The sequence below is a fragment of the Squalius cephalus genome, assembly GCF_949319135.1.
Source record: "Squalius cephalus genome assembly, chromosome: 20".
In the NCBI taxonomy this organism is placed as follows: domain Eukaryota; kingdom Metazoa; phylum Chordata; class Actinopteri; order Cypriniformes; family Leuciscidae; genus Squalius; species Squalius cephalus.
This window is the reverse complement of record NC_137141.1, coordinates 12,754,789-12,780,726: the sequence shown is the minus strand read 5'-3', so window position 1 is coordinate 12,780,726 and position 25,938 is coordinate 12,754,789. Positions and strand designations below refer to the sequence as shown.

At 38.0% G+C, this 25,938-nt stretch overlaps 2 protein-coding genes across 3 annotated transcripts; one reads left to right on the top strand and one right to left on the bottom strand.

Annotated features, from left to right (window-relative positions):
- Positions 1-2,083: 2,083 nt before the first annotated feature.
- On the bottom strand, positions 2,084-8,516 carry drc8 (dynein regulatory complex subunit 8). Its single transcript, XM_079853527.1, has 7 exons — positions 8,476-8,516; positions 8,042-8,126; positions 7,845-7,917; positions 7,665-7,744; positions 4,751-4,793; positions 3,135-3,201; positions 2,084-2,297 (listed from the first exon to the last, which is right to left on the bottom strand). Exons 1-7 carry the CDS (start codon positions 8,495-8,497, stop codon positions 2,179-2,181), a joined length of 489 nt encoding a protein of 162 aa, XP_079709653.1. The 5' UTR covers positions 8,498-8,516; the 3' UTR covers positions 2,084-2,178.
- Positions 8,517-9,417: 901 nt separating this feature from the next.
- On the top strand, positions 9,418-25,188 carry hnrnpua (heterogeneous nuclear ribonucleoprotein Ua). Of its 2 annotated transcripts, none has more exons than XM_079853456.1 (14): positions 9,418-9,976; positions 13,325-13,439; positions 14,511-14,584; positions 14,749-14,888; positions 14,975-15,074; positions 16,397-16,509; positions 17,352-17,615; positions 17,695-17,814; positions 18,212-18,340; positions 18,432-18,600; positions 20,151-20,420; positions 20,582-20,823; positions 21,582-21,677; positions 22,714-25,188. In XM_079853456.1, the coding sequence occupies exons 1-14, from the start codon at positions 9,556-9,558 to the stop codon at positions 22,762-22,764; spliced, it is 2,304 nt and encodes a 767-aa protein (XP_079709582.1). In that variant the 5' UTR covers positions 9,418-9,555; the 3' UTR covers positions 22,765-25,188. The 2 variants fall into 2 exon arrangements, with proteins under 2 accessions (XP_079709582.1, XP_079709583.1); XM_079853457.1 differs by having other exon boundaries at positions 9,466-9,976; positions 21,585-21,677; positions 22,714-25,131.
- The last annotated feature ends 750 nt before the right edge of the window (positions 25,189-25,938 follow it).

Below are 25,938 nucleotides of genomic sequence, written 5' to 3'. Positions count from 1 at the left end.
GACACAATAAATAAAGCATAAGACAAAGAAACAGTTGGTTGCAATACAAATCTCCAGCACATATTAAATAAAATCTGTTGCACATAGTTTGAAATTCATGAAACATTCCACTTTTCCAGGAAGTTAACCTTGGTCTGAAGTTAAAAAATACTTCCTTTAACTGAAGTTAAAAAATTAAATAAATTAAACAGGTCATCTAAAGTCCTTTTGAAGTTACTTACTCCTTTATCAGTGCTTTCTGAGACATTATGAAATAATTATTCACGTGTCACTGCAGTGACAGTGAGACCCTCCAATGAGTTTGGGAGCCATCTGATTATTTTATACTGTTTTTTGAGACATTTCAATGCATTTTTGAAGTCATATGCTTTTTTGGGTCTTCAATTGCCTTATATCAAGTCAAATCAAGTCACTTTTATTTCTATAGCGCTTTATACAAAATTGTGTCAAAGCAGCTTCACAGTGATGACCAATAGCAAGAATCAATTATGGAATCTCAACTATGGAGATTCAGCAGCTCTCAAAGACAATAGTGTCATAATTTATCTTAAATTTTGCTTACATGTAGTCAGTCACCTGCTTCTTTTCCATGGTTGTCCATTTGGGTCTGCTGCTTTGTCGCCCTCTAAATCAAGTATTAGAGTAGGCCATTTAACCCTTGTGCGGTCTTTGTAGGGGTATACACTCATGATCTTGGGGTCTCCAGACCCCAGGCAACAAATTTAATTTGTAGTTTTTATTTAAACAAATGTAATTTTACTCTGTTTATTAATGTTTTTACTCCACATTTGTGCAGTTTTTGGACGATTTATGATATATTTTAAATTTATATAAATACATTTTTATACAAAAACAGCTTTTTATGTAAAATTCACTTTATAAAAGACTCAAATTTCTAAATTTCATTTATAACATGGATAATTTGACATGGTTTAGTGTAACATTTTTGCCCATCTTTTGGAATATGCACTTTTAAAAGTAAAAAAATTATAATTTTAGCCATGGCTATAGAGCTCAAATATATGCTATTTGACTAACTAAAAGATATCTTTTCACAAGGCTTCCCAGTTGGATTCATATCTAAATATTATGAAATCACAATTATAACAATAAAATGGACTTTTTGTCAAAGTTTAGCATTTTTTGTACAGAAAGAATTTTTTTTCAATAATGTTACATTATGATTAGAATCTAACCTGAAAAAGAGAAACATTTTTAAAAATTCAAAAAGACCCCAAAGACCACACTTAAAAGAAGAATAGTATCTCTGTTTGATATATATATAGCCTATATATAAACTTTATTCCTGATCAACACAAAGCCCTGTTTTAAATGGTATGTAGTTATAAATAAATATATTATATATTTTTAATATTATAAATATATTTAACATTGCAAGACTAACCACAACCCAATTTTTACAGTAGACTAAGAAAGTAGTAATAGAACCGTATCGTCCAGATTCAGAAGAACCCTTAATATGCATAAGTGGTTCTTTTTGTTAGAGTTTGGGGTTCTTTAGCCATTTTGTTTTTCAAATCTGTAACTGTCAGAGCCACCTCACTACTGATTTTCTGGAGCTCAGCCATTCAATTGCTTAGACTGTCAACACACTCTGAACAGGTCAATTATTTCTTTCTTTAAATGTCTATACATTTTAACTTTCAATTTGTAATTTGTATTTGTAATTTGTGATACTTATCTCCTCTTCTCCACTAAGTAACAGAGATATTGAATTGTTTGCTAGATTTTTTTTAATTATTACTTATGCATAAACATATACCCAGTCACAAAAAAAAAACTAATAAACAAATTTTGGCCTTCATAAACATAATTGTTTTCACATAAACAACTGGAAGAGACACAATGCAACTCTAAACTTTGTGTATTTCAAATGCAGTCACCATTGTCTGCAAAGAGAAACTGCCACTGAATATACACACATAATGATGGATGTAAAGACATAATAGAGGATTGTGAAGATATTTCACTGGAAGGGTCTTCATTACATAAATAAAAAATTTTTAAAATATTATTAATAATAAACTATTAGTAAATTCATTACACCATCATTAAGGTCTTATGTAGCACTTTCAAAGCATGGTTCTTTATTGAATCTTATAAAAAAATGTTGACTTGACAATTCTCATTTATTTGAATTATACGCTCTGTCAGCCATCATCGAGAGTCATCAAAGGTCATCATGCTCACAAAGTCCTTGTAGAGAATTACATTTTTATCAGGATCAACAGCCGCAGACAGCATTTCGTCCATCTCTTCTTGTGTGAACGGCTCTCCTTCAAAACAGAAATAATTCATTTTGTTAACTGAAAACTTCCTTGTGTTGTGGATTCCTTAGCTGTGTCCCAATTCAGAGGCTGCATCCTTCGAAGGCCTACCAAATGTTTCATTAAGTTATATTTTTGGGCATTTTTACCTTTATTGGACAGGATAGTCAAGGAAAGACAGGAAGCATTAGGGGAGGAGAAAGGACCAGGAACCGGGACTAGAACTCGGGTCGCCCGAATCGCTGTTGTCCACAAGGTTCGGCTCCGACAGAAGGACTAGCAACTGTAACAGCTGCCATTGATGAGCGGCAGTAACATTTATACTGGATTTATACAAAAAATAAATTGTATATTTAACTGTCTAAAAACAAAACAGGGTTCAGAACCTGTCTAAATCAACTTTTATGTAGATAGTAAAGGGTACAAACGATCTATAAAATAGCGGCTTATAAGATGTCAACAGTATGTCAACATTTGAACCGCTTTATAGTTTGTTTGCTAGTTTTAAATTTGTATCATTAGATATTCGAGCAAATTGAAACCCAATACTTATCTTTAAAAGTGTAATTCAGCATTTTCTCTCTCTCTCTCTCTCTCTCTCTCTCTCAAAAAAAAAAAAAAATCCAGTCATCACTGGCGCACAATGTATCTTGGGATAGACTGTGCCACAAAGGATCCTCCTTCTTTTTCAAAAGCAGTATGCATCCTTTGAAAGGTGCAGCCTCTGAATTGGGACACAGCTTACAATTGTTCAATTGTGACATTGCATATTGATTTCAAAATATCAGAAGCCCATCCTAAAATCCCAAACCACTATTTTGAATAGTCTCATTGGAAATACTACACCTTCTTGTGTTAAATATTTGGTCAGTTCCACTGGTTCCAAGTGTCCTTTTTTCTGTTGATCTAAAACCTTTAAAAAGAGATAACAGCACCGTCCCTTTAAATAAATCCATTAATCGAAGGTCTCCATCTTTATGTATCCAATTCGAAATGTATTTTGAAATTTATAGAAGCTTGTTTCCACCACAGAATACATTTTTTTTTTAAAGTAAAAAGATAATTGCTACTTTTGTTTCCCTCACAATTGCAACTTTTTATCTTACAATTCTGACTTTTTTTCTTGCAAATTTGAGTTTATATCTCACACTTCTGACTTCTTTTCTCACAGTTGTGAGATATAAACTCGGAGGGAAAAAAAGACTGACATCATATCTCACAATTCTGATATTATAGCACGCAATTGCGACTTCATAAACTCGCAATTACCTTTTTTATTTTTTATTAAAGGGACTATGTGTAGATTTTTAGGTATTTTATTATCTAAAATCAATATTTTTATTAATAAATATGCCCTCAATGGTGTACAAATACCTATGCCAATGATCAGACTAATCCTCGTAAACGAAGAATTTATTATCTTTATATACATAGGACGGGTAGGTCCACGGAGGCTTCCATGTAGTTCCGCCATCTTGAAAAACTATAATAGCAGAGAGGGACAAAAAGTACTAGGCCAACACGTTTCCACAACGCGTTTTCGTTCAGAAACAGCGTCACGTGACTGAAGTCAGCAGAAGCGGAGGAGCAGAGCAGTGAGAGGCGCTTGTCACTGCCCCGGCAAGTTTAAAAGGATGCACTGCACGGTTATTTATACATTGTTCATTCATACATATGCTGAGTCACAGGATAAGGAGTCCTCGTCGTCGAAAAAGTCCAAAATAGACCGTAAAAGGAAACGTGACCGGAGATTACAAAAACAAGGGTTAATGTCGGGATAGCTAATGCAGGAGAAAGCTTTCAAAAGAGACCCTGAAGTTTCCTGCTTTCTTCTCGACAGGTAAGTCAATGTTACGGTCTTAATTACAAGCTTTTTTTCATTGCTTGGTTGTGTACTTTATTATATAGACAGTAGAACATTTGTAGTTAAAAGTTAAACAGGCTCTTTGATGAATAGCAGCTATTGAGTAAAGTAACGTTAGAGAAGGCTCTGATGATGATGATATCTAACAATGCACATACTTAAAAAAATATAACGAGTAAAGAAGGCATTACTACTAATTACCATAGTTAATGTTTTTCACAGTCAGTAATTCATACTGTAACATTCTTTTTTTCGTTGTTTCAAGTTTCAGTTTGTTTTAAATAACAAACCTGTTCAACCGAAGAAAAACTCGAAGTGCTATTATAAGACATCCTGTCATAGCTTTTTGGTACATAACGGCTACCGTAGATGCAACGCGCATTTGAAAAAGTGAGGCGCTGGAGAGCATTACTCGTTTGAATGCAAAATACAATTTCACCACTAGATGGGAGAAATTCCTACTTAATGTCCCTTTAAGTGGTGGAAACAAGCTTCCATAGAATTGCACTGTAGTTTTTTTTTTCTGCAGTGTAACCAAGGTGAATTCAAACAACAAAACAACAATAACAAAATGTTAAAGTGTCAGAGAATGAGATACCTCAAAAGCCTGGAGGAGCAGGTCTTCTGGAATAGGACGGAACCTGCAATAGAGGGTTTTCACAACACGTCATCAATCTGGATGTCGGCCATATTGGCGGCACTGAACGTAAACAATGCCACTGAACTGAACGGACTCGCAAATTTGGCTGATTATTGCTGCTGAAAAATGGTCGTGTTTTGGTCTGTACTAATCGGTCGCACCGGGAAAAAACATTTGGATTTCTATAGACTGCCACAAGTTAAAGAGAAGAGTGGAAAAAACTGATGAAAGAAGGCGTTTGTGGTTGAGAGAGGCATAGCATCAGCTCATCAACCACATGTGTAAATGAAGCGTTGACTATGGCTAAAATGTTGACGTAAAGTAGTTCACTATGAATCATCAATCATCATTGTGAATCATCAATCATCATTGTGAAGATGATTGTGAAGATGATTGTGACGTGAACTTTTATGACAGTTCACATTGTCAGTCCAAAACCAATTATTTTTGTATCCGATTGGAATCTGATCTAAAATTATGTCAGATCCACTTCCGCCCTAACGAATCGATCCCAAATCATTTGAACCGAATCCGGGGTGAAGCCTCCACTCTCCTTGAGGAATCCCTTTCCTCGAAAGCATGTCCGCTCCACGGTTCAGGATACGGGGGATGTGCGCCGCTTATGGAGAGAAAGTGTCGGTCCGCTCACAACAGGAGACTCGCTGCCTGTTTGAACAGAGCTCTGGAGCGCATGCCGCCCTGGCGATTTATGTACAAGACCACAGACGTGTTGTCGGTTTGAATCAGTACATGTTGCGGCTCCAATTTTGACCGAAAGGCTTCCAGGGCTAAGGACACTGCTTCCAATTCCAAACGGTTTATGTGCCACCCTCTCTGTGACTCCGACCACAGGCCTGAGGCCAGGATCTGTTTCAGTGTTGTCATTCTGAACGCGCGCTTGTGAAGTGCTCGGTTGATGGGTCTCAGGTCCAGAATCGGACGGAGTCCTCCATCCTTCTTTGGCACCACGAAGTAGCGGCTGTAGAATCCGCTCTCCTGCTCGCTCGGAGGGACACGCTCTATAGCTCCTTTCTCAAGCAGACTGAGAACTTCCTGTCTCAGAAGGGGAACGTTTTGGGGCAAAGTCAGTGACGGGCCCACGCCATTGAAGCGGGGAGATCTGCGTTTGAACTGGAGAGAATATCCGTGCTGAATTATTCCCAGTAGCCATGGTGAAACGCCCGGGATAGCCCTCCACACGTCCAGGAAGTGACACAGCGGACGCGTTAGCTCTACGGCCACCGTAGCCACTGATGGCCACCCCGCCCCTACGAGGCTAGAAGCACTGGCGGGAGGGCGGCTCGCGGTGGGCATTGTGTGGTGTTGGCACTCTCGCATTCATCGAGAGGCCATTATAATCAAGGGTTGTGGCTCTGTGCTGCACTGAGGCAGGGCGAATGACACAGTGTTGGGTGCAAGAGGAAGAAAAAGCTCTTTTATATGGATACATGTTTTTATTGTGGAACTCACACAAACAGCATTTAAAAACATAGTAATTGTCGCCCGTAGGAACATGGGGGAAATGATGCATTAGAACATGGCGCTTGGGGGCGGGGCCTCCAGCGTGCTCTCTCTTCCTCTTGATCGCTCCGTCAGGAAGATGGCTTGGTAGCCGAGGATGGCGCTCTGACTCTCTCGTGGCGCGGGCTTCTTCTCTGACCCTGACGTGTCCTCCCAGGCCCCGACCACTGCTTGTTTCGGCCGAAACGAGCGTCCGGTTCGGGGCGGGGCGCCACGGCGGGCTGTCTAGCCGGTCCTTGAGCCTGGCGAGGTGCCGAAGAAGAGCGGGACCTCGCAGATGACTGGAGTGAGCGACGGGGCATCACGTGACTCATGACCTTGGTGCGCTTTTGCGTCTCGGAAAAACACTGGAGCGTTTAGGAGCGTCTTGCGGTCCGCGTCCTTCAGGTCAGCTAGGGTTAGCCATAGGTGCCTGTTAAGGAAGACCATGAACCCCATGGAACGGCCGATGGCTTGTGCAGAGTGCTTAGTAGCCATCAGATCCGTTGCCGCGCGCAGATCCCTGATGACGTTTGTGTCAGCTGCGCCGCCGTCCAGGGATTGTAGCAGTTTTGCCTGGAACACGTGCAGGATTGCCATGGCGTGAAGAGCAGAAGCTGCCTCCCCCGCAGATGCATAGGCCTTGTCCGCCTTTTGGGCCGTTAACCTGCACGGCTTGGAAGGCAGGCTGCGGTCCGAACCCAATGCAGATGAAGACGGGCACAGGTGCACGACAATGGTCTCCTCGACGGGGGGCATGCGCACATACCCGTGGGCTTCCGCCCCGTCCACGTGCGCGAACATGGCCTGCGTGGCAGAGTGGGTGCACGCTGATTGGGGTGCAGCCCACGACTTCACCACGTGCTCATGCACGTCTGGAAAGAACGGGGTTCTTCTAGAACGGGGCGGAAGCTATCGTCCGCGAAGCTGACTGCATCGAACTATTTGCATGCTTCACGTCAATTGGCCTGCTGTCCTCAGCTGGTGTTAGCCCATAAGATTTCAGCGAAAGTGGAGAAGGGAGGAGTTCCCATATACGTCACAGCTGGCGTAATGTTGCATTACCGCCTTGAAAGGGAACTACACTGTCTGTAACAACATATAAGCCTAAGTATAACTTACAAATTTTAGTATAGGCTAACTGTAACATATTAGACACAACATCAAACCAATCAGACATAGAAAACAATCTGTCAGTTGCAAAAAAATATTATTTTAGATAGTTTGCTAGACCTGATAATTATTTTGGTATATTATCATATCAATATTAAAAAGTAGCATTAAAAAAGTTTATTTTAACTAATTTATTTGTAATTCTGCAGAAAGCTCAAGATGATAATAACTGATCCTTCACTCTCAGTGCCAGTCTTACTTGCGCTCCAGCAGGATCTTAGTCATGGTTGGAAGAAACTTCTCATAGCGTACAAACCCAGTGGGCTCTTCGTCTTCTAGCTGTGGAAGAAGTCACAAATCATAACTACGAATCTACTCAACTTGCAAGATTCAATATCTAAATGAACCTATGTCTACACTGTAAAAACAAGCCACTGACCTCAGCAATGACATCATGCAATTCAGCTTCTGATGGAAAACAGCCCAGTGAGCGGATAATAGTGCCTATTTCTCTTTTTTAAAGTAAAAAATATCAGTGTTAAACAAGTCATTTGATCATTTGAATTTGAAATTAGTAAACCTCTAGAGTGCGATAGGAAGCAAGGAAATAGAAATTTTAAAACCTTAAAATGTTACCTGACATCAACAGTCTTGTTGGATTCATGGTCAAACACGTCAAAGGCATTACATATCCTCTTTTGAGTTTCTGTTATAATAGTTTCTGACAAAAGGAAATTATGTTTCAGCATATGACGAAACAATGGAGTAGACATCCTAGCTAACTTACTTCTGTAGTATTCGTTTACTGTCATTTTTTTTCCTTAGCAACTGGACAAGATTGTGCGGTCTACTGGGTATTTTACTTTGCTACTCAGCGTTAGCTAAGTTAACGTTATATATTCGAAACTTTGCACTAACCATTTAGGGGACGACAATTGTAGTAATGCCAAGTGAGCTACAAACAACACGCAATGTACAAATGCTACTAGGTAAATCGTAAGCCCGAAAGTACGATGCACCGTACGAAAGAGAAAAAAAAGTTTTGCATTTTGAATCTATAACATTGTTACCTGCGTTGTACTTGTCCGCCATATTTTTGTACAGTCTATGGCCATGTCCCAAACACTGGTTGCTAGGTAACATGAACACTAAATTAATTACCCGATACTTCATTACTCATTTGGTGTTTTAAAAAAAGAAAAATAATTTCCAACGTTTATAATAGCCTTTAGGGGGGAAAAAACGTTGGTGTTCGCTGCCACTATTGATATAAATATTGATATGTAATATTTTATGTGCTTTTGTGGCATTGAATAATAAAATGATACTACAATAATAAACTAGTCTGTGACAGTTAAAAAAATGCTTGATACATCAGAGATATTTGGGATCTGATTCTTATTAGTCAGTATTAAACTTAGAATTAAACATTTTAGAATAATGCCATAGTCACAACAGCAAACCAATCAGACACAGAAAACTAAAAATAATCAGTAATTTCCATTTAAATAATTTCCAAAAAAAAAAAAAAAAGTATAAAGGAAAAACTAAATAAAAACAACAATAACAAAAAGTAATTGCTGATTAATGTAACTATAGGCTAAGTATAAATCTTTGAATAGCTCGTGTGGCGTTGAATAATAAAACGATACTACAATAATAAATTAGTAATATTTAATATTATGTTACTATAAACCCTATATAAAACGGTCTATTTATTATTTGCCTTATCAGTACTATATTCAGATTAATTAATTAATTTATTTATTTTTAACAACAAAATGTAATTTATTTATTAATGTGAATAAATAGTGACTGCAATTAACTGAAAACTGATATTATATACTAATATTTACTACTTTTCTAATAATATTAGAATAATATTCTAATAATTTGCAGTTTATTCTATCATTCACAATAGCCCTATATATAGTGATATTTACGGTATCCTACTCCTCTATTGTGTGCATTACGGTAGATTATATAAAGCTGAACTGGCCCCGTTCTGCTCCGACTGCTGCTGCCCATCAGTGACCGAGCGACCGGCCGCATCAAGCGTCTCTGGACAGTCCGCACATAACCTGCTCTTCCCCGTCATATTTCACACATTTGGGGTATAACGTCTGAAAATAAAGGATCGAGGCGGCAAGATGAGCGCATTGGACGTGAAGAAGCTGAAAGTGAACGAGCTGAAGGACGAGCTGAAGAAGAGGAGTCTGTCAGATAAAGGGCTAAAGGCTGAGCTGATGTCCCGGCTGCAGGCCGCTCTGGATCAGGAGGCGCTGTCCACCGACACCAATGGCTCTGAAGGAATCAGCTTCATGGGCGATCAAGACCTTGACGAAGATCTGGCTGGAGAGAGCATGGATGCTGATGAGGAGGATGAGGATGGAGAGAACGCGGAGGCTGAGGAACAGCAGGATGATGACATGGAGGAGGAGGAGGAGGAGGATGCCGGGGTAGAGATGGATAAATCAGATGAAGATGAAGATGTCCTACTCAAAGAAGATGATGAAGAAATTGAGAAATTTGATGAGGATGATGTGGCTCTCGACATGGGCCCTGGCGAGGGTGAGATTACACGATGAAGCTTGTGCAATTCATATTTTTATATGCATATTTGGGTTGTGTGATGCCAGGATAATTCATACTGACAGCAGAGCGCATACAGGATTTTATGAGATGCTGCCACTGGTGTCCCATTTGTGTCCCTTTGACTTACTACTGACACTGAATACTAATATATTTAACTCCATTTAGTGTGTAATGCATAAGACAAAATAAAAAAAAATATATATTCTATAAATTATATATATATATATATATATATATATATATATATATATATATATATATATATATATATATATTATGTATCAATAAGTAATGCATTTTTTATTTAAATACACTAATCATTTATTTAAATACACTCGACTTATAATTATGGTCAGCTATAATATTTCTAGTTTTTAATCATATAGATGAAAAGCTTGTTAGATGTTAGTATATCAAATTAAACAATAGAATCTGCTGACTCAGAAGATACTAGTTCAGTTTTGTCAAGGTTTGCAGCACAAAATATATATTTTTTCAGTTCAGCAGTAACTGATTCAAATCAAATGAAATGTTTAGGCAGAAATAGGACCGTTTCCTAAGAATGACCTTTAATAGTGTCCGTCCGTTGGTTTTTACTGGTTGAGCAGTAGCTCTCGGGATCGGTGAGCTGTAACAGGATGCTGAAGTGGAGATATTGAAGGACAAAAGCTCCAGATGGAGTCTGTGCTTAATGATCTCGGTTCATTTGTTTTACTCTGCCTGCCCTGGAGTAGTGAGGAGGAGGACCTCATTAATTTAGGACACTGTTATTCTTTGTCTTCATTTCGCACATTGCTTCCCAACCCTGGTCCTGGACTGGAGTACACCCAGACCCAACAGTTCACATTTTGGATGTCTCTCTTATCTTACACAGCCATTTCACATCTTGAAGTCTCTGTTAATAAGCTGATGAGTTGAATCAGGTGTGTTCGATTAGGGAGACATGAAAAATGTGCAGAGTTGGGGGTACTCTGTGTCCGAAATTGCCCCCTATATATTGCCCCCGTTCACTATTCCCTAGATAATGTGTACTCATTATTATGGTGCATCATGGGATTGAATGAGTGCACTCAATAACGTCCACTATGGTTTCGGACACCACTACAAATGGCTGTTCCCTTAAATAGTGCCCTATTTAAGGGTATGGAGGCGATTTCGGACACAGCCCAGGACGTTGAACTTGATTTCACCAAGTAAAACATGTTCCTGGATCTATAAAGATCAACAACGTTTCAATCAACCAATCAGATTTGAGGAACAAGCTTACAGTTTATGTCAAGTTTAGGCTTACAACCAAAGTTCGGTGCTTCTAGTCACCTATCATTTCCCTTTGATTTTAGGGATAACTTATGGGTAGGGTTAGGTTTAGGGGTAGGACAAAATTTTCAGACAGGAATATTATTCCAGGGTCTATAAAATATGTTAATCCAGGAACATGTCTTACTTGTCTTACTCCGGGACAGGGTTGGGGACCACTGATTTAGCAAATCAGGGGTACTGTGGGGTTATGGCAGGGGTGCAAAACTGCAGACTTTGGCTTCAACACTAATTAAACGCACCTGATCCGGCTAATAAAGTCCTTCAGGCTTATTTGAAAACTGCAGGTATGTGTGTTAAAGCAGGTTTGGAACTAAGGGTATGTTTACACGACAACGATATACTAAAAACTGAAAAGTTGTTTCTTTGTCCAGATGAAAACATTATCAAAATGAACCCCTTTCACACGGATCCACGAAAACGACTAAAAACGCTGTGTTGCCAGGCCAGTAGATGGCGATGTCACTTTGTAAAGAAAAGACTACGTGTTTGGGCACATATTGTAAGCATTCTTTTACAGGGCACTCACGCCAAACTCCCATGCAGACTAAACACGTAATAAGCATGCGCACAAATTTCACGAATTTGCGTTTTTTTTAGTTTACACAGACACAATAATATCGTTTTCAAAAACTTGCGCTTTGAAACCCGTTTTCAAAAGTTTGCGTTTTTAGGCCCCTAAAACGCCGTTGTAGTGTCAATGAACGACCAAAACATATACAATTATTTCCTTTTTTTCATTTATTTTTCAGTTGAAAACAGTGTCGTGTAAATGCCTCCTAAACTCTGCAGGGCTGTGGCGTTCCAGGAACTGAGTTTACACCCCTGGCTTAGGGGTTTGTACTTATGCTGCATTTACATGCTATCGGAATTATCATAAATACCATTTTTCTAGTTAACAAATTGGACATGAACATATATATGAATTTTCAAGTCGTATTTTCCACTGGGATGCTCGGAGATAATTTTGATACCCAAGTTTCCAAGTTGGACTTGCCATAAACTTTAAACATGGCGGAGGGGAGAACGATTGCTGCTATGACCGATATTCTTTATCAGTTTTTTTTCCCACAACAGCAACATTGCCTGGTCTTGTTGTTAAAGTACTGCATATTTACATATATGAATAATCATTTGAAGCATATTGTGTGTTTTATACACAGCGAAAGCCTTTATTTGATTGAAATTCCAGAATCGTCAGCAAGCTGACTATCTAGATAGTGCTGTGAATGTTTATTTGGTGGTGAATGAATCGGATGCTAAATATAATTTTGGCTTTAATACGATTTTCCCAATAAATAGGCAAGAATAAACCTGGTGTCCTCCATGATTCCTGTTCTTTCCGACAACAAAGCACGTGAATCACAACTTATGAAGTGGGAAGTAGGACATTTCCAATAGCATGTGAAGGCAGCATTAATAACTTTTGGGTTACCAAAAAAAGGGCATCTATGATAGTCGTTCTTTTGTCAGTGGAATTTTTTTAATTGATGTTTTATAAAATACTAGTTGTCCTTTGCATAAAAACAACGGATTTCTGAATGATCTATGGTAGTTTGCCCATTCCTGTTTTTCATTTTCTGTTTAATTTTTTGTTTTGTCAAGCACAAGTTGCACACAGTGGGAAAGAAGTGCTTGTGCATTTTGCTCATTAGTATCAGCAAATATGCCTTCAAATCAAATTTTGCACACAATGTAACACTTTTCTTCAAGATGCATGCAATGTGAATGAAAATGTGTGTTACTTAGCTCAAAATTGCACAGACTGCAGTTGTTTTGGCAACAACCTCCTGTCTTTACCCATTTAAGTACCGCTATCGCTCCTTGACTTTAAACATGTGAACTTATAATTAAATACACCTTTCTTTTAAAATACTGGTCATTGCAACTCATGCATAACCGAAGTAACTATAAATCCTTCAGTAATTATTTGGACCATCATGTTACTTCATGATGGGTCCAGCAGGGAGGTACGCCTCCTTACATTTTATTGTTTTATTTCCAAAGGGGATGCGGACAAAGACAAGAATGATGAACAGAAGAATAAGAAGGGTGTAAAGAGACGCCGAGATGAACATGGAAGGGGCTACTTTGAATTTATTGAAGAAAGCAAATACAGCCGGTAAGAAATGTGCAGTCGGCCTCTGGTACTCCTGAGGTACCGCTGCACCTTAAAGATTTATGAGCAGTTTTGGCAGTAAAGAGCCAAATCTGACATGCTGTTCCTCATCAGTGCAAAGAAACACACATTTTTACTGACCATTTTGAAATTATTTTCAGCCTATAATAAGGGCATCTCTGTCTGGTATTTTTTTTCTCCTTAGGAATCTTGTTTTTGTGTAGGTCAGAGCTCGGGCTGTTAAAAGACATGAAAATATTCTATGGGGTATTGATGCATGTCCAGGAAATAAACTATTTCATATCTATCGATTCATATTTTTGTATTCCGTATCGGATGTTATCTTTAGAAATTATCACTATAGTGATCGGATGTATATTGTGTATTCTTCCTTATCATATGTATAATTTCTTATGTGTTCATGTTTATGCCATTTAATTGAATTTATACGATGTGATGGTATTGTCTTTTCCAAGGAACTGTACGCAACCACTGTATATTATCAATTTTATATATATATATATATATTAGTGCTGTCAAATCGATTAATTGCGATAATCGAATCTAACATAAAAGTTTTTGTTTACATAATATATGTTTGTGTATCTATCTATATACTGTATATATAACAAATATATATTATATAAACAAAAACGTTTATGTTAGATGCGATTAATTGCGATGAATCGATTTTTGACATCACTTATATATTCATTAAACACAAAAAAATAAATAAGAAACATTTTTATTTTCAAAATATAAGTTCAAAGTTAAAGTGTTTTACCTGTTAAATATAGTCCGAGCAGATTTATTTATTTATTTATGTATGTGCAAACCCACCTTATTTGTGATCCCATTTTCTAAAAAAACTACTAATGTTTGATTTAATTGTTTATTTTCAAAATTGATTCTAACTGCATTCATGTGCTAAATTTAACAATTTATTAATTTAACAGCATTAACACATGTCTTATACTTGCAGATTATCTTGGAACATATTTAAAATCCAAAGGAAGTTCAATGGGATCTTAAAATGGCTCTGACTTTTATCGAATTTTATTGAATTTCCCTCAGGGCGAAGTCTCCCCAGCCCCCTCTGGAGGAAGAGGATGAAGAGTTTGATGACACGACTGTATGTTTGGACACCTGTAAGTATAAAGAGCTCATGAAAACTGCTCAAATACATACTGGATTTAATTAATTTAATTAAAGAATACTGAATATTTAATCGAGCAACATGCAGAATATATTTCTGTAAAGTGTAAATGTTTAGTGATAGAAAAGTCAGTTGTCCACCTCTTATTTTCCTCAGACAACTGTGACCTGCACTTCAAGGTGTCTCGGGATCGGTATAGCGCCTCCTCTCTCACCATGGAGAGCTTTGCCTACCTTTGGGCAGGGGGGCGAGCGTCTTATGGTGTGGCAAAGGGCAAGGCTTGCTTTGAAATGAAGGTGAGAACACTGTCTTAACCTCATGTTTACTATTTAAAGGTGTCCTTTCATGACCTTAGCTTTACTTTTGCATGTCTTTGCACCAGATTATTGAGAAGATACCTGTAAAACACATATCCAGTAAAGGAACTGAGATTCATGATGTCCTGGTGGGTTGGTCACTGGCAAACAGCTCTCTTCTGCTAGGTGAGGGTCTTTGTGTTGACTTCTTACATTGAATACACTCACCTAAAGGATTATTAGGAACACCATACTAATACTGTGTTTGACCCCCTTTCGCCTTCAGAACTTCCTTAATTCTACGTGGCATTGATTCAACAAGGTGCTGAAAGCATTCTTTAGAAATGTTGGCCCATATTGATAGGATAGCATCTTGCAGTTGATGGAGATTTGTGGGATGCACATCCAGGGCACGAAGCTCCCGTTCCACCACATCCCAAAGATGCTCTATTGGGTTGAGATCTGGTGACAGTGGGGGCCATTTTAGTACAGTGAACTCATTGTCATGTTCAAGAAACCAATTTGAAATGATTTGAGCTTTGTGACATGGTGCATTATCCTGCTGGAAGTAGCCATCAGAGGATGGGTACATGGTGGTCATAAAGGGATGGGCATGGTCAGAAACAATGCTCAGGTAGGCCGTGGCATTTAAACGATGCCCAATTGGCACTAAGGGGCCTAAAGTGTGCCAAGAAAACATCCCCACACCATTACACCACCACCACCAGCCTGCACAGTGGTAACAAGGCATGATGGATCCATGTTCTCATTCTGTTTACGCCAAATTCTGACTCTACCATCTGAATGTCTCAACAGAAATCGAGACTCATCAGACCAGGCAACATTTTTCCAGTCTTCAACTGTCCAATTTTGGTGAGCTCGTGCAAATTGTAGCCTCTTTTTCCTATTTGTAGTGGAGATGAGTGGTACCTGGTGGGGTCTTCTGCTGTTGTAGCCCATCCGCCTCAAGGTTGTGCGTGTTGTGGCTTCACAAATGCTTTGCTGCATACCTCGGTTGTAACGAGTGGTTATTTCAGTCAAAGTTGCTCTTCTATCAGCTTGAATCAGTCGGCCCATTCTCCTCTGACCTCTAGCATCAACGAGGCATTTTCGCCCACAGGACTGCCGCATACTGGATGTTTTTCCCTTTTCACACCATTCTTTGTAAACCCTAGAAATGGTTGTGCGTGAAAATCCCAGTAACTGAGCAGATTGTGAAATACTCAGACCGGCCCGTCTGGCACCAACAACCATGCCACGCTCAAAATTGCTTAAATCACCTTTCTTTCCCATTCTGACATTCAGTTTGGAGTTCAGGAGATTGTTTTGACCAGGACCACACCCCTAAATGCATTGAAGCAACTGCTATGTGATTGGTTGATTAGATAATTGCATTAATGAGAAATTGAACAGGTGTTCCTAATAATCCTTTAGGTGAGTGTATATTATAGTTGAACTATTAAATTCATGATGTAGTTTGAGTGTCCCTTTACCTTACATATTCACAGGGGAGGAAGCACACTCATACGCCTTTTCAACTAAGGCCAAGAAAACCAGCAACGGTGTGACAGAGGACTTTGGGGAGGCATTTGATGAGAACGATGTTGTCGGATGCTTTATTGTAAGTATCCATTTGCTCATCCAGAATGAGTGTTTAATCAGTGTGCAATTACTACTCTTGACCACTAAGTGACACTGTGTATTCATACACTACTCACTGTGAACAGGAAGTAGCAATTGATTTTTCTTCAGTGTTGTGAGTATTTCCAAGTGAAACTAAATATTGAATAGAGGGCAGAGTTTTACTTTAGCGCACCCCCTCTCCATCCCTCACTTATAGCAGACTGACGGTTGGAGGTGAGTGGTTAAGGATATCCTACCCAAGCCATCAAACTGATGTCATCGGAGAAGGAATGCCATTCCAATACGGAAGCAAATTTTTAGATTTTGGTTAAAGTTTACCTCAACAATCATGATTTTTTTCTGCATATTAATTTGCATGGATTAATGGTTCACCACAAGACTAGTAATGTGCGCCAACAAAGTAAATAGGGTCAATTTTGATTTCATGAGGACTTTAAGAGTTTGGGATCAGTTTGAATATTTTTTTTTTTAAATGAATACTTTTTTTTTTCAGCAAGGATGCATTAAAAATAATTAAAAGTAACAGTAAAGGTTGCTATTTCAAATAAATGCTGTTCTTTTTAACTTTCGATTGATCAAAGAATTCTGAAAAACATTCATCACAGTTTCCACACACAAAAAAATTAAGAAGCACAAGTGTTTTCAACATTGATAATAATAATAAAAAATGTTTCTTGAGCATCAAATCAGCATATATATATATATTTTTTTTATAATGGTTCTCAAGATTTTGAAATGAAATGTTCAGCAAGTGTGAGTGTGTTGTGTCCGTTTAGTTTTGGCCATAATATATAATGATTGCTTGTGCTTATTTGGCAGAATTTTGATGGGGAAGAAGTGGAAATGTCCTTCTCCAAGAATGGACAGGATCTGGGAACAGCTTTCAAAGTCAGTAAGGATGAGTTTGAGGGGAAGCCGCTCTTCCCTCACATCCTCTGCCACAACTGTGCGGTTGAGTTCAACTTCGGCCAGTGTGAAACCCCGTACTTCCCCCAACCTGACGGCTTTACTCTCCTGCAGCAGATCCCTGTTTGCGATCGCATCAGAGGACCAAAGGGGCCCGAGACCAAAGAAGACTGTGAGGTTAGTTTCTTAGCCATTACATTTTCCTTCTATAACATCATTAAAATGCATCATTGAAATCTGCTGTAAATCTTCACAGGTCATTGTCATGGTCGGACTGCCTGGATCTGGAAAAACTGAATGGGTAACAAAGCACACAGAAGCCAACCCTGGAAAATACAACATTCTTGGGACAAACACCATCATAGAGAAGATGATGGTGAGTGTTGATTTTGGTAACATAATAAGGTTCCATTTGTTTAACAACACTAGTAAACATGAACGAATAATGAACAATACTTCTACATCATTTGTTCATCTCAGTGAGTGTTAATTTTAACATTCACTGATACATTTTTAAAATCAAAAGTTGTTTCTGTTAACATTAGTTAATGCACTGTGATCTTACATAAACAATAAAGAATTATTGTTTGTTCATTAACTAACATTAACAAAGATTAATAAATGCAGTAAAAATATATTGCTCATTGTTGGTTCATGTTAACTAATGCATTAACTAATGTTGTTGAATGGGACCTTATTGTAAAGTGTTATCAAGATTTGTTTTTTAGATATTATTAACACATAATTGATCTTATTTTGATGTTGAAATTCAGATTTCCAGTTTGAAACGACAGCTGAAAGATGTCACAAAGCTCTCAGCAATATCTCAGCGTGCTCCTCTCTTCCTCGGAAAATTCATCGAGATCGCTGCACGTAAAAAACGCAACTACATTCTTGACCAGGTGACGTGGAGTTTACAAATACGTCACAAATAATCATAATGATTATTATATCATCTGCTGAAAATACAAAATCTTAAATGTCTCCATTTAGACTAACGTATCGGCACCAGCCCAAAGAAGGAAAATGTGCCTGTTTGCCGGGTTCCAGCGTAAAGCTGTGGTAGTCTGTCCAACAGATGAGGAATATATACAGAGGACTCAGAAAAAGGCAGAAACAGATGGCAAAGATGTACCTGAACACGCAGTCCTAAAAATGAAGGGTAAGATCCTTTTCTCAAGCCATACTTGATCTAAGATGATATTTTGTATTAGCTTTTATTTTCATATTTGTATTTAAATTTCAGTTTAAGTTTTAGTAAATTTTATTATTTGTTTTGTTTTTCATATAAAAATTAACTTTATGCCACACCTGCCAATTGCCGGTGACTTAAGAAAATTTACCGGCTATAAAATTTTTTTTACCAGCCATGAAAAACAGATTAATCCTTAATAAAGTTATTCAGTCAAGAGCAATGAGTTATTGTTCTTTGTCTTTTGTTGTTTGATTAAACAACTGCTGTCACTTTGTCAATTTGAGCTAATGCACGGATCCAATATTCTGATACACATGCGTTTTCTTTCTCAACTGCATTTGTTCACTTAAGATAAAACTGACTAAGGATACTTGACAAGATGAAGCTCAATTCAGTTTTTGAGTGCTGAGACGCGGATTTCTAGGCACACGCTTTGGATGTGATTAACGAATTGAGTTCCCTTTTGCTTCTTCTTGGGCTTGAATATTTAAATTGGCAAGGCTTAAACTTTTTTGACAATGCAGCACTGGCCCGTCAACTGTCCTTTGTTTATTGCAGAGTAATATTGCAGAATAAGTATAGAGTAGGGCTGGGTATCGTACATTTTTTTTTGATACTGATACCTTGGCTTCGATACCAGTTCCTGAAGGAATGTTTTTTTTAAGTTTGTTGACTTTTTTTACAGACTCAATGACCCAATGAATATAGGCCACTGGGAAATGCACCTTTCATTTGGATTACATAAGTAGACATTTCAAACTTTCTATATGCCTATTTCTCATGTCTGTGAGGCAAGTTGCCTATACGCCGAGTTTCGGTTCATTTGTGACGTGCTCCAGATCTTCTTGCAGTCGAAGACGGAGCAACTTTCTGCTCATGCACTGTCAAGTGCTTCATTAGATTTAATGTGTTGCCAGTCTTGGCTGCAATTATCTTGTCGCAAATATTGCATCGCGTGCTGTTGGATCTTTTACATCCAAAAATGGGGTTGGGATGCTTACACACGAGGTGTGAGCCACATCTCTGGGCGTAAACTAGCCACAGCCAATCACCAGCACTTGATTCCCTTAGGTATCGAAATTTGGTACCAAACAACAATTTTTATACTCAATGGTATCGAGGCAATTCAGTCAGTGCCTAAAAAGTTTCGAACTCGATACCCTGCCTTATGTACGAGTAGGGATTTAACATTAAACATTATGTTGCTTGCGGCTAATTCATTAGAATGAAATTAGATCTTGTGATCAAACATAATGGTTATAAAACTTTATTTCATTACCTCATCCATGAACATGATTTGTGAGTCCTGTCGGATTGATTTCCATCAGCAGTGGAGGTGAAGTCGACAACTCCCATCATTCCACGCTCCTTCACTGCATCATCAAGCTACGCCTTTGTTATTGTTTTGAATATGCGACCTGAATAGCGGTGAAACGTATATACTTTGCCTTTAACAGTAACAACACTGTTGTGCAACTGACAAACCTCACAAGATGAAACACTATAATCTTTTCCAGGAATATACACGCTGCCTGTGGAAGGTGAGTGCTTCACTGAAGTGGTTTATGTCGAGCTGCAGAAGGAAGAAGCGTCCAAACTTCTTGAACAGTACAAGGAGGAGAGCAAAAATTCCCTTCCTCCTGAGAAGAAACCCAATCAGGGAGGTGTACAGCTTAAGAGAGGAGGCATCCGAGGACGAGGAGGCAAAAATCTGTTCAACCGTGGCGGAGGACAGGGTCAGAGGGGAGGACGAGGAGGGTTTCAACACCGAGGCAACTTTAGGGGTGGTACGCCATTTCAGTTGTGCTAAATGTTTGTTTTTATTTCTTATATACACGTATTTGTATAGAAGAACTTTAAAGACACCATGAAGCAGCACCTCCATAATGTGAGATACTTTAGAGTATTGAGCAGGAAATAACACTTTTCTTTTCGGATTGTTTGACAGTGCCTGGACCGCGTGGGGGGTTCAGCAGACCCCCGAGAGGCTTCCTTCCTCCCCCTGCTTTCAGAGGAGGTTTCAACCGGGGTGGTTTTAACCGGGGTGGTGGTGGGATGCCTAACAGGGGCGGTGCCCCCAGGCCAGGACATGGGCGTGGCAATATGGTTAACATGGGCAACAGGGGAGGAGCCATGCACAGGGGCAACATGGGACGAGGGGGAGGGGCCAATCGAGGAAACTTCAACCAGGTGAGAAATCATTGTTGATGTAGATCATTTTTTGTTGTAAATGAAAATGTAGTTGTTGTTGTTGCAGCCTGAACAACTTGAATCTGTATGCTTGTAAAATAGGCAACTAATGAATGAAAAGTAGGTCAATTTAAAACTAAAGTCGCTTTTCCACTGTCGGGACGAATGATTCTGAGAATGGTAAGGAAGTGTTCCAGTTGTGTTTCCGCTTAAGCCTGGAATGGCACGGCACGATTACAAACTGTTCTTGACCTGGAATTCTTGGCACTTCAACCTTACAAAAACCTCAGAAGCTTACAATGATATCAGCCCCACAGTGGAAAATGAAACCATATCAGTACCGACTCGGCCAGATCGGCACGGAATTGTTAACAGTTAAGCAAAGAGAACGGTTTGGCCCGTGAACCACACAATGGTACCAAATGTGAACCACACAATGGGGCGGCAGTGGCTCAGTGGTTCATGTAGGTTGTCTAAAAACCAGAAGGTTGGTGGCTCAATCCCCGGTTCCACCTGACCAAGTGTCGAGGTGTCCATGAGCAAGACACCTAACCCCAGCTGCTCCCGATGAGCTGGATGGCGCCTTGCATGGCTGACACCGCCGTCGGCGTATGTATGAGTGAGTGAATGGGTGAATGTGAGGCTATGTAAAGTGCTTTGGTGGCCATAGGTCTGTGAAAGCGCTATATAAATGCAGTCCATTGCATTTACCATTTTACCAATGTGAACCAGAAATCACAAATCTGCTGTTTTCACAGAAGTTCAGGGGTCGTGGAGGAAATAATCGAGGTTTTAAAAATGGCAACTTTAGCATGAACAAAGCACAAGCTTTCAACCAGAGCTGGCAACAAGGGGTGAGTTACTTGAAAAATATGTTATATTAATAAAAAAAAATAAAACAAGAAATGGTATCTTGCATAAAGAAAATCGAGCCTTTTTCGGACCATTATTATCAAAGATATTTTTTAACATTTTGTTAGTTTTTGTTTCGTTTAGAGGGATAGTTCACCCAAAAATGAATCTTCTGTCATTTATTACTCACACTCATGTCGTTCCAACCCCGTAAGACTTTCATTCATCATCAGAACACAAATTAAGATCTTTTTGATGAAATAAAATGATTTCTGTCCCTCCATTGACAATCTACACAACTACCACTTTAACGCTTCAAAAAATTCATAAAGAGATTGTAAAACTAATCCAAATGAATCGAGCAGTTTAGTCCAAGTTTCTGAAGACACTCGATCACTTTACATGATTAACAGATTGAATTTAGTCTTTAATTCACATATAAACACTGATCAGCGAACATAAACAGAAGCTCAACCGAACCTGCAAGAACAAACCTCTTGTGGAAGCTCAGACGTGTTGCGTAACACGAGAATGGATATGTGAATAAAAGCCTAAATTCAAGTTGTTCATCATATAAAGTGATCGTGTCTCTTCAGAAAATTTGGACTAAACCGCTCAATTCATATGGATTAGTTTTACGATCTCTTTATGAACTTTCAAAGCCTCAAAGTGGTAGTTCCATAGCTGTGTATGGAGGGACAGAAATCACTCGTTTCATCAAAAAGATCTTCATTTGTGTTCTGAAGATGAATGAAAGTCTTACGGGATTGGAGAGACATGAGGGTGAGTAATAAATGACAGAATTTTCATTTTTGGGTGAACTATCCCTTTATTTCCAATGGTTATTCTAATTAGATCCCTGTATTACAGTAAAAAAAAAAACTTAAATCATAAATAAATATGTCTGTATACGTAAATAATATATTATGTACATTTTATGAATAATATGTCATGAAAATAATGTAAAATGTGCAAAATTATCAATGGTCCTAAAATATATATTCCTTCTTTAATTCCTTTTTTCTTTGTCTTCATCAGTTCTGGAATCAGAAGCCATGGAGTCAACAATACCATCCTGGATATTACTGAATAATCGTTGTGATGGACTGATATCACATAAAAGCTTTAACTTCAGAAGTCATTCATTTTATCTAATGTCCTTTTGTTTTTGTACAGATTTTAATAGGACATTGAGGAGAAATGACTCTGGAGCTTTCAGAGCTTCACAGGTTACCTGCTGTTACTTTATTTATTTTTCAACTAATACTAATAGTGTTTGTCTTTGACCGCAGGTTCGTATGACAACGTGGTTCAATTCAGGAAACTCAGTATAACTTCAGGGTGGGATGTTTGTCTTTTAACAGCTTTCAGGGTTTTACTTTTAATTAGTCTTGTGTGAATCTTTGTGTAGCAGTAAAGCTGTGTGAGATAAGAATACTATTGTCGAGGCACTTTGCAGTCATATGAAGAATCTTTGTCCTGCTGCAACAATATTTTTGAGTTAAAAGAACATGAAACATTTAAAGGCACACTATGCAAGATTTGTACCTTAATATAACCGCTTCTAAATCATTTTGATGGTAAACGAACTCGTAGTAGGGCGAATCATCCCGATAGCAAAGCGGGGGAGGGGGACGCTGCTGGCAAAACCAGCAATGCAAGTTTGAGAGGTTGTAGTCCGCCAAATCTCTCGAGAATCACGACTTGCTTTACGGCACGACGTCACATACATCAACAACATATGAAGCAGCCTTTATGAAGACACTAGCACGCATTTCAGACGTGAATCATGGCAGAGTCGATGAAGAAAACGAAGAAAGCGCGGTCAGAACGAGTGGTATTTACGACAGTAGCGTTAAATACAAGTACTCCACAGCGACTCTAGGGGTCGCTGTTTGGGGAAAACGGAAACTGCATAGTGTGCCTTTAATGTATAAACTAAGATACCGAAATTTGGAGAAAGACTTGTCTGGACAGTTTTTTCAGACTGTATATTTAAGAAAAGGGATTGAAATAATTGGACATTTCAACCGTGGTTATGTAATAATTGAGTGTTTTTGAATAATCGCTTTATTGGATTATATTGCTGAATTTTGGAAAGTCTTGATTTTAAAAGCAGTCTGCCGTCTGTACATAAATGAATTAGGTGCTAAAGAGTCTGTACCTCTAATTCAAATTCTGTCCAGTGTAGAAAAGCAATGCCTGTTGTCTTATCATGTACTTGTTGTCATTTGAACCATACCACAGTCTATTTATAAATGTGTGGGTTTTTTAAATCAATGGTTTCAATGTGTTTGGGGACAAGGCAAGCAAAGCTGCAAAAAGGCCATCAGATTCTGAACATGTAACCTTTTTTTTTTCTGTCAGGAGCAATAAACAGCATTTTCGATTCTTTGCCTCTAAAAAAGTGAAAGCAGAATAGATGATTTTATTGTTGTGGGATCATGATATTATTTATGTGTAGTTTATTTAAGGGATTTGTTTTCCAGCTGTATTTTTACAAATGTAATTTATTTTATTATTTTATTGTGAAATGTGGCTTACTGCTCTTTTAAGATTTGAGTCTAAGTTAAGTGGTCTTTTTGTAAATTAGTTTACTTTTTAAAAGTGCACATGGTTTACAAATCAGTTGCAATCTTCTTTAATATAACCTTAGATGTGACCACAATTTTGTAGACCTGTTAACATTTGTAGTTGGCTTCAAAATTATAGTAATTAAATAATACTACTCGAATATTGGACTGCATCCTCTTACTCCATCAAACGGTGATTATACATTTATTTTATAATAGTTCTCTCTGTATTAAAACTTTCAAAGGATGTCAGGGTGCCATTGTGGACTGTTAACAATAGACTGATTTTCTAAGGCTTTAATGGAATATTTTTTAAATTATTGTAACCGCAAACAAATGCAGACATACTTGAAGGTTTCTTTCTCATCTGTAATTCCCACAGCAGAGATGTTGTTGCATAACTATGAAATATTAGCAATAGGATGATTCGTTATTCTTTAGTGACTGAAATATGCATATAGAATTTTTTTTTTTTTTTTTTTACTGCTGTAGATAATCTCACATCAGTGTCGTTAAGATCTCCATTGTCCCAGACTTCTGATGCAAATGACTAATATGTTTTTAGATAATTGTTGGCTGAAAAATATGGCAGATATTAGGAACATTATAATTTGATTACTTTAAAAGTATTACTGTTTTGTACTGGGAAATTATTAATGGCATGTGATGTAGGACATAAAAAGAAAAAAAAATGAAGGTGACTTGTTTTGATGTTGTATTTGTTCATGTTTAAGGTATTTGGTCAGGTAAAAAAAAAATAGTATTGAGATTCTAACACTTTGTAATATACACCTTTTTCCTTCTTTCTTTTTATACCTTGCTATGTTTTGTATTTTATCTTTAATCAAGAAGAAAAATATCATAAAGATGAAATGAGTAACTTATTCCATGCATTCTTTTTTGAAATAGATTGTTTTTAAATGATAATAAAGTTTGAAGATAATAACTGGCTTACATCTATCTATCTATCTATCTATCTATCTATCTATCTATCTATCTATCTATATCATCTGTTTGCCTATCTATCTATCTATCTATCTATCTATCTATCTATCTATCTATCTATCTATCTATCTATCTATCTATCATCTGTCTATATCATCTGTTTGCCTATCTATCTGTTTATCTATCTATATATCTGTCTACTCAATCTACCAACTGACACTGGCACTGAGTGTTGCAATACACTTAAGCCAACGGAGGACTAGAATTTCAGGCAACTTATCCTACAAGCATATTCATGCAGAAATATAACACTCAAGTTAGTCTGTGAATATTTAACTCTGTTTATGTATAGCTCTGCCACATGAATGAGATGTAGTTACACTGAAACCAGACACATTCGTGCCAGGCTGTTTGCTGAGTCAAGCGCAACCCCTTTGAGGACAAATATCACATTGCATTCCTGTTTGTAAAATATCCTACCACAATAAAATAAAATAAACCGTCGTCATACATTAAGTCTTTAAATACTTGATATGCATTTAATATAGTGGTCAGTAATCAATTAGAAGTTAAACTTTTATTTTGAAACAAAACGATCGGAAATGACTCACTACATTTAGTTCTTCACTAGAGCCAGTGGGAAAGTAAATCATGGCGGCAAATACACCAATGTTCTTCTTCCAGGGGGCGCAAGGCGGCTCAAACTATCCAAATCCCTATTAAACCCCTATGATTAAACCCTATT

What these genes read in the sequence shown, in the direction of transcription:
- drc8 (XM_079853527.1), bottom strand. Translation starts at nt 8,497, where the DNA reads ATGGCGGACAAGTACAACGCAG. An exon ending in GGCGGACAAGTACAACGCAG is followed by an intron (nt 8,127 to 8,475) that starts GTAACAATGTTA and finishes TCCTTTTGTCAG; the next exon opens with AAACTATTATAACAGAAACT. An exon ending in AACAAGACTGTTGATGTCAG is followed by an intron (nt 7,918 to 8,041) that starts GTAACATTTTAA and finishes ACTTTAAAAAAG; the next exon opens with AGAAATAGGCACTATTATCC.
- hnrnpua (XM_079853456.1), top strand. Translation starts at nt 9,556, where the DNA reads ATGAGCGCATTGGACGTGAAGAAGCTGAAAGTGAACGAGCTGAAGGAC. An exon ending in CGACATGGGCCCTGGCGAGG is followed by an intron (nt 9,977 to 13,324) that starts GTGAGATTACAC and finishes TTATTTCCAAAG; the next exon opens with GGGATGCGGACAAAGACAAG. An exon ending in CCATCATAGAGAAGATGATG is followed by an intron (nt 17,815 to 18,211) that starts GTGAGTGTTGAT and finishes GTTGAAATTCAG; the next exon opens with ATTTCCAGTTTGAAACGACA.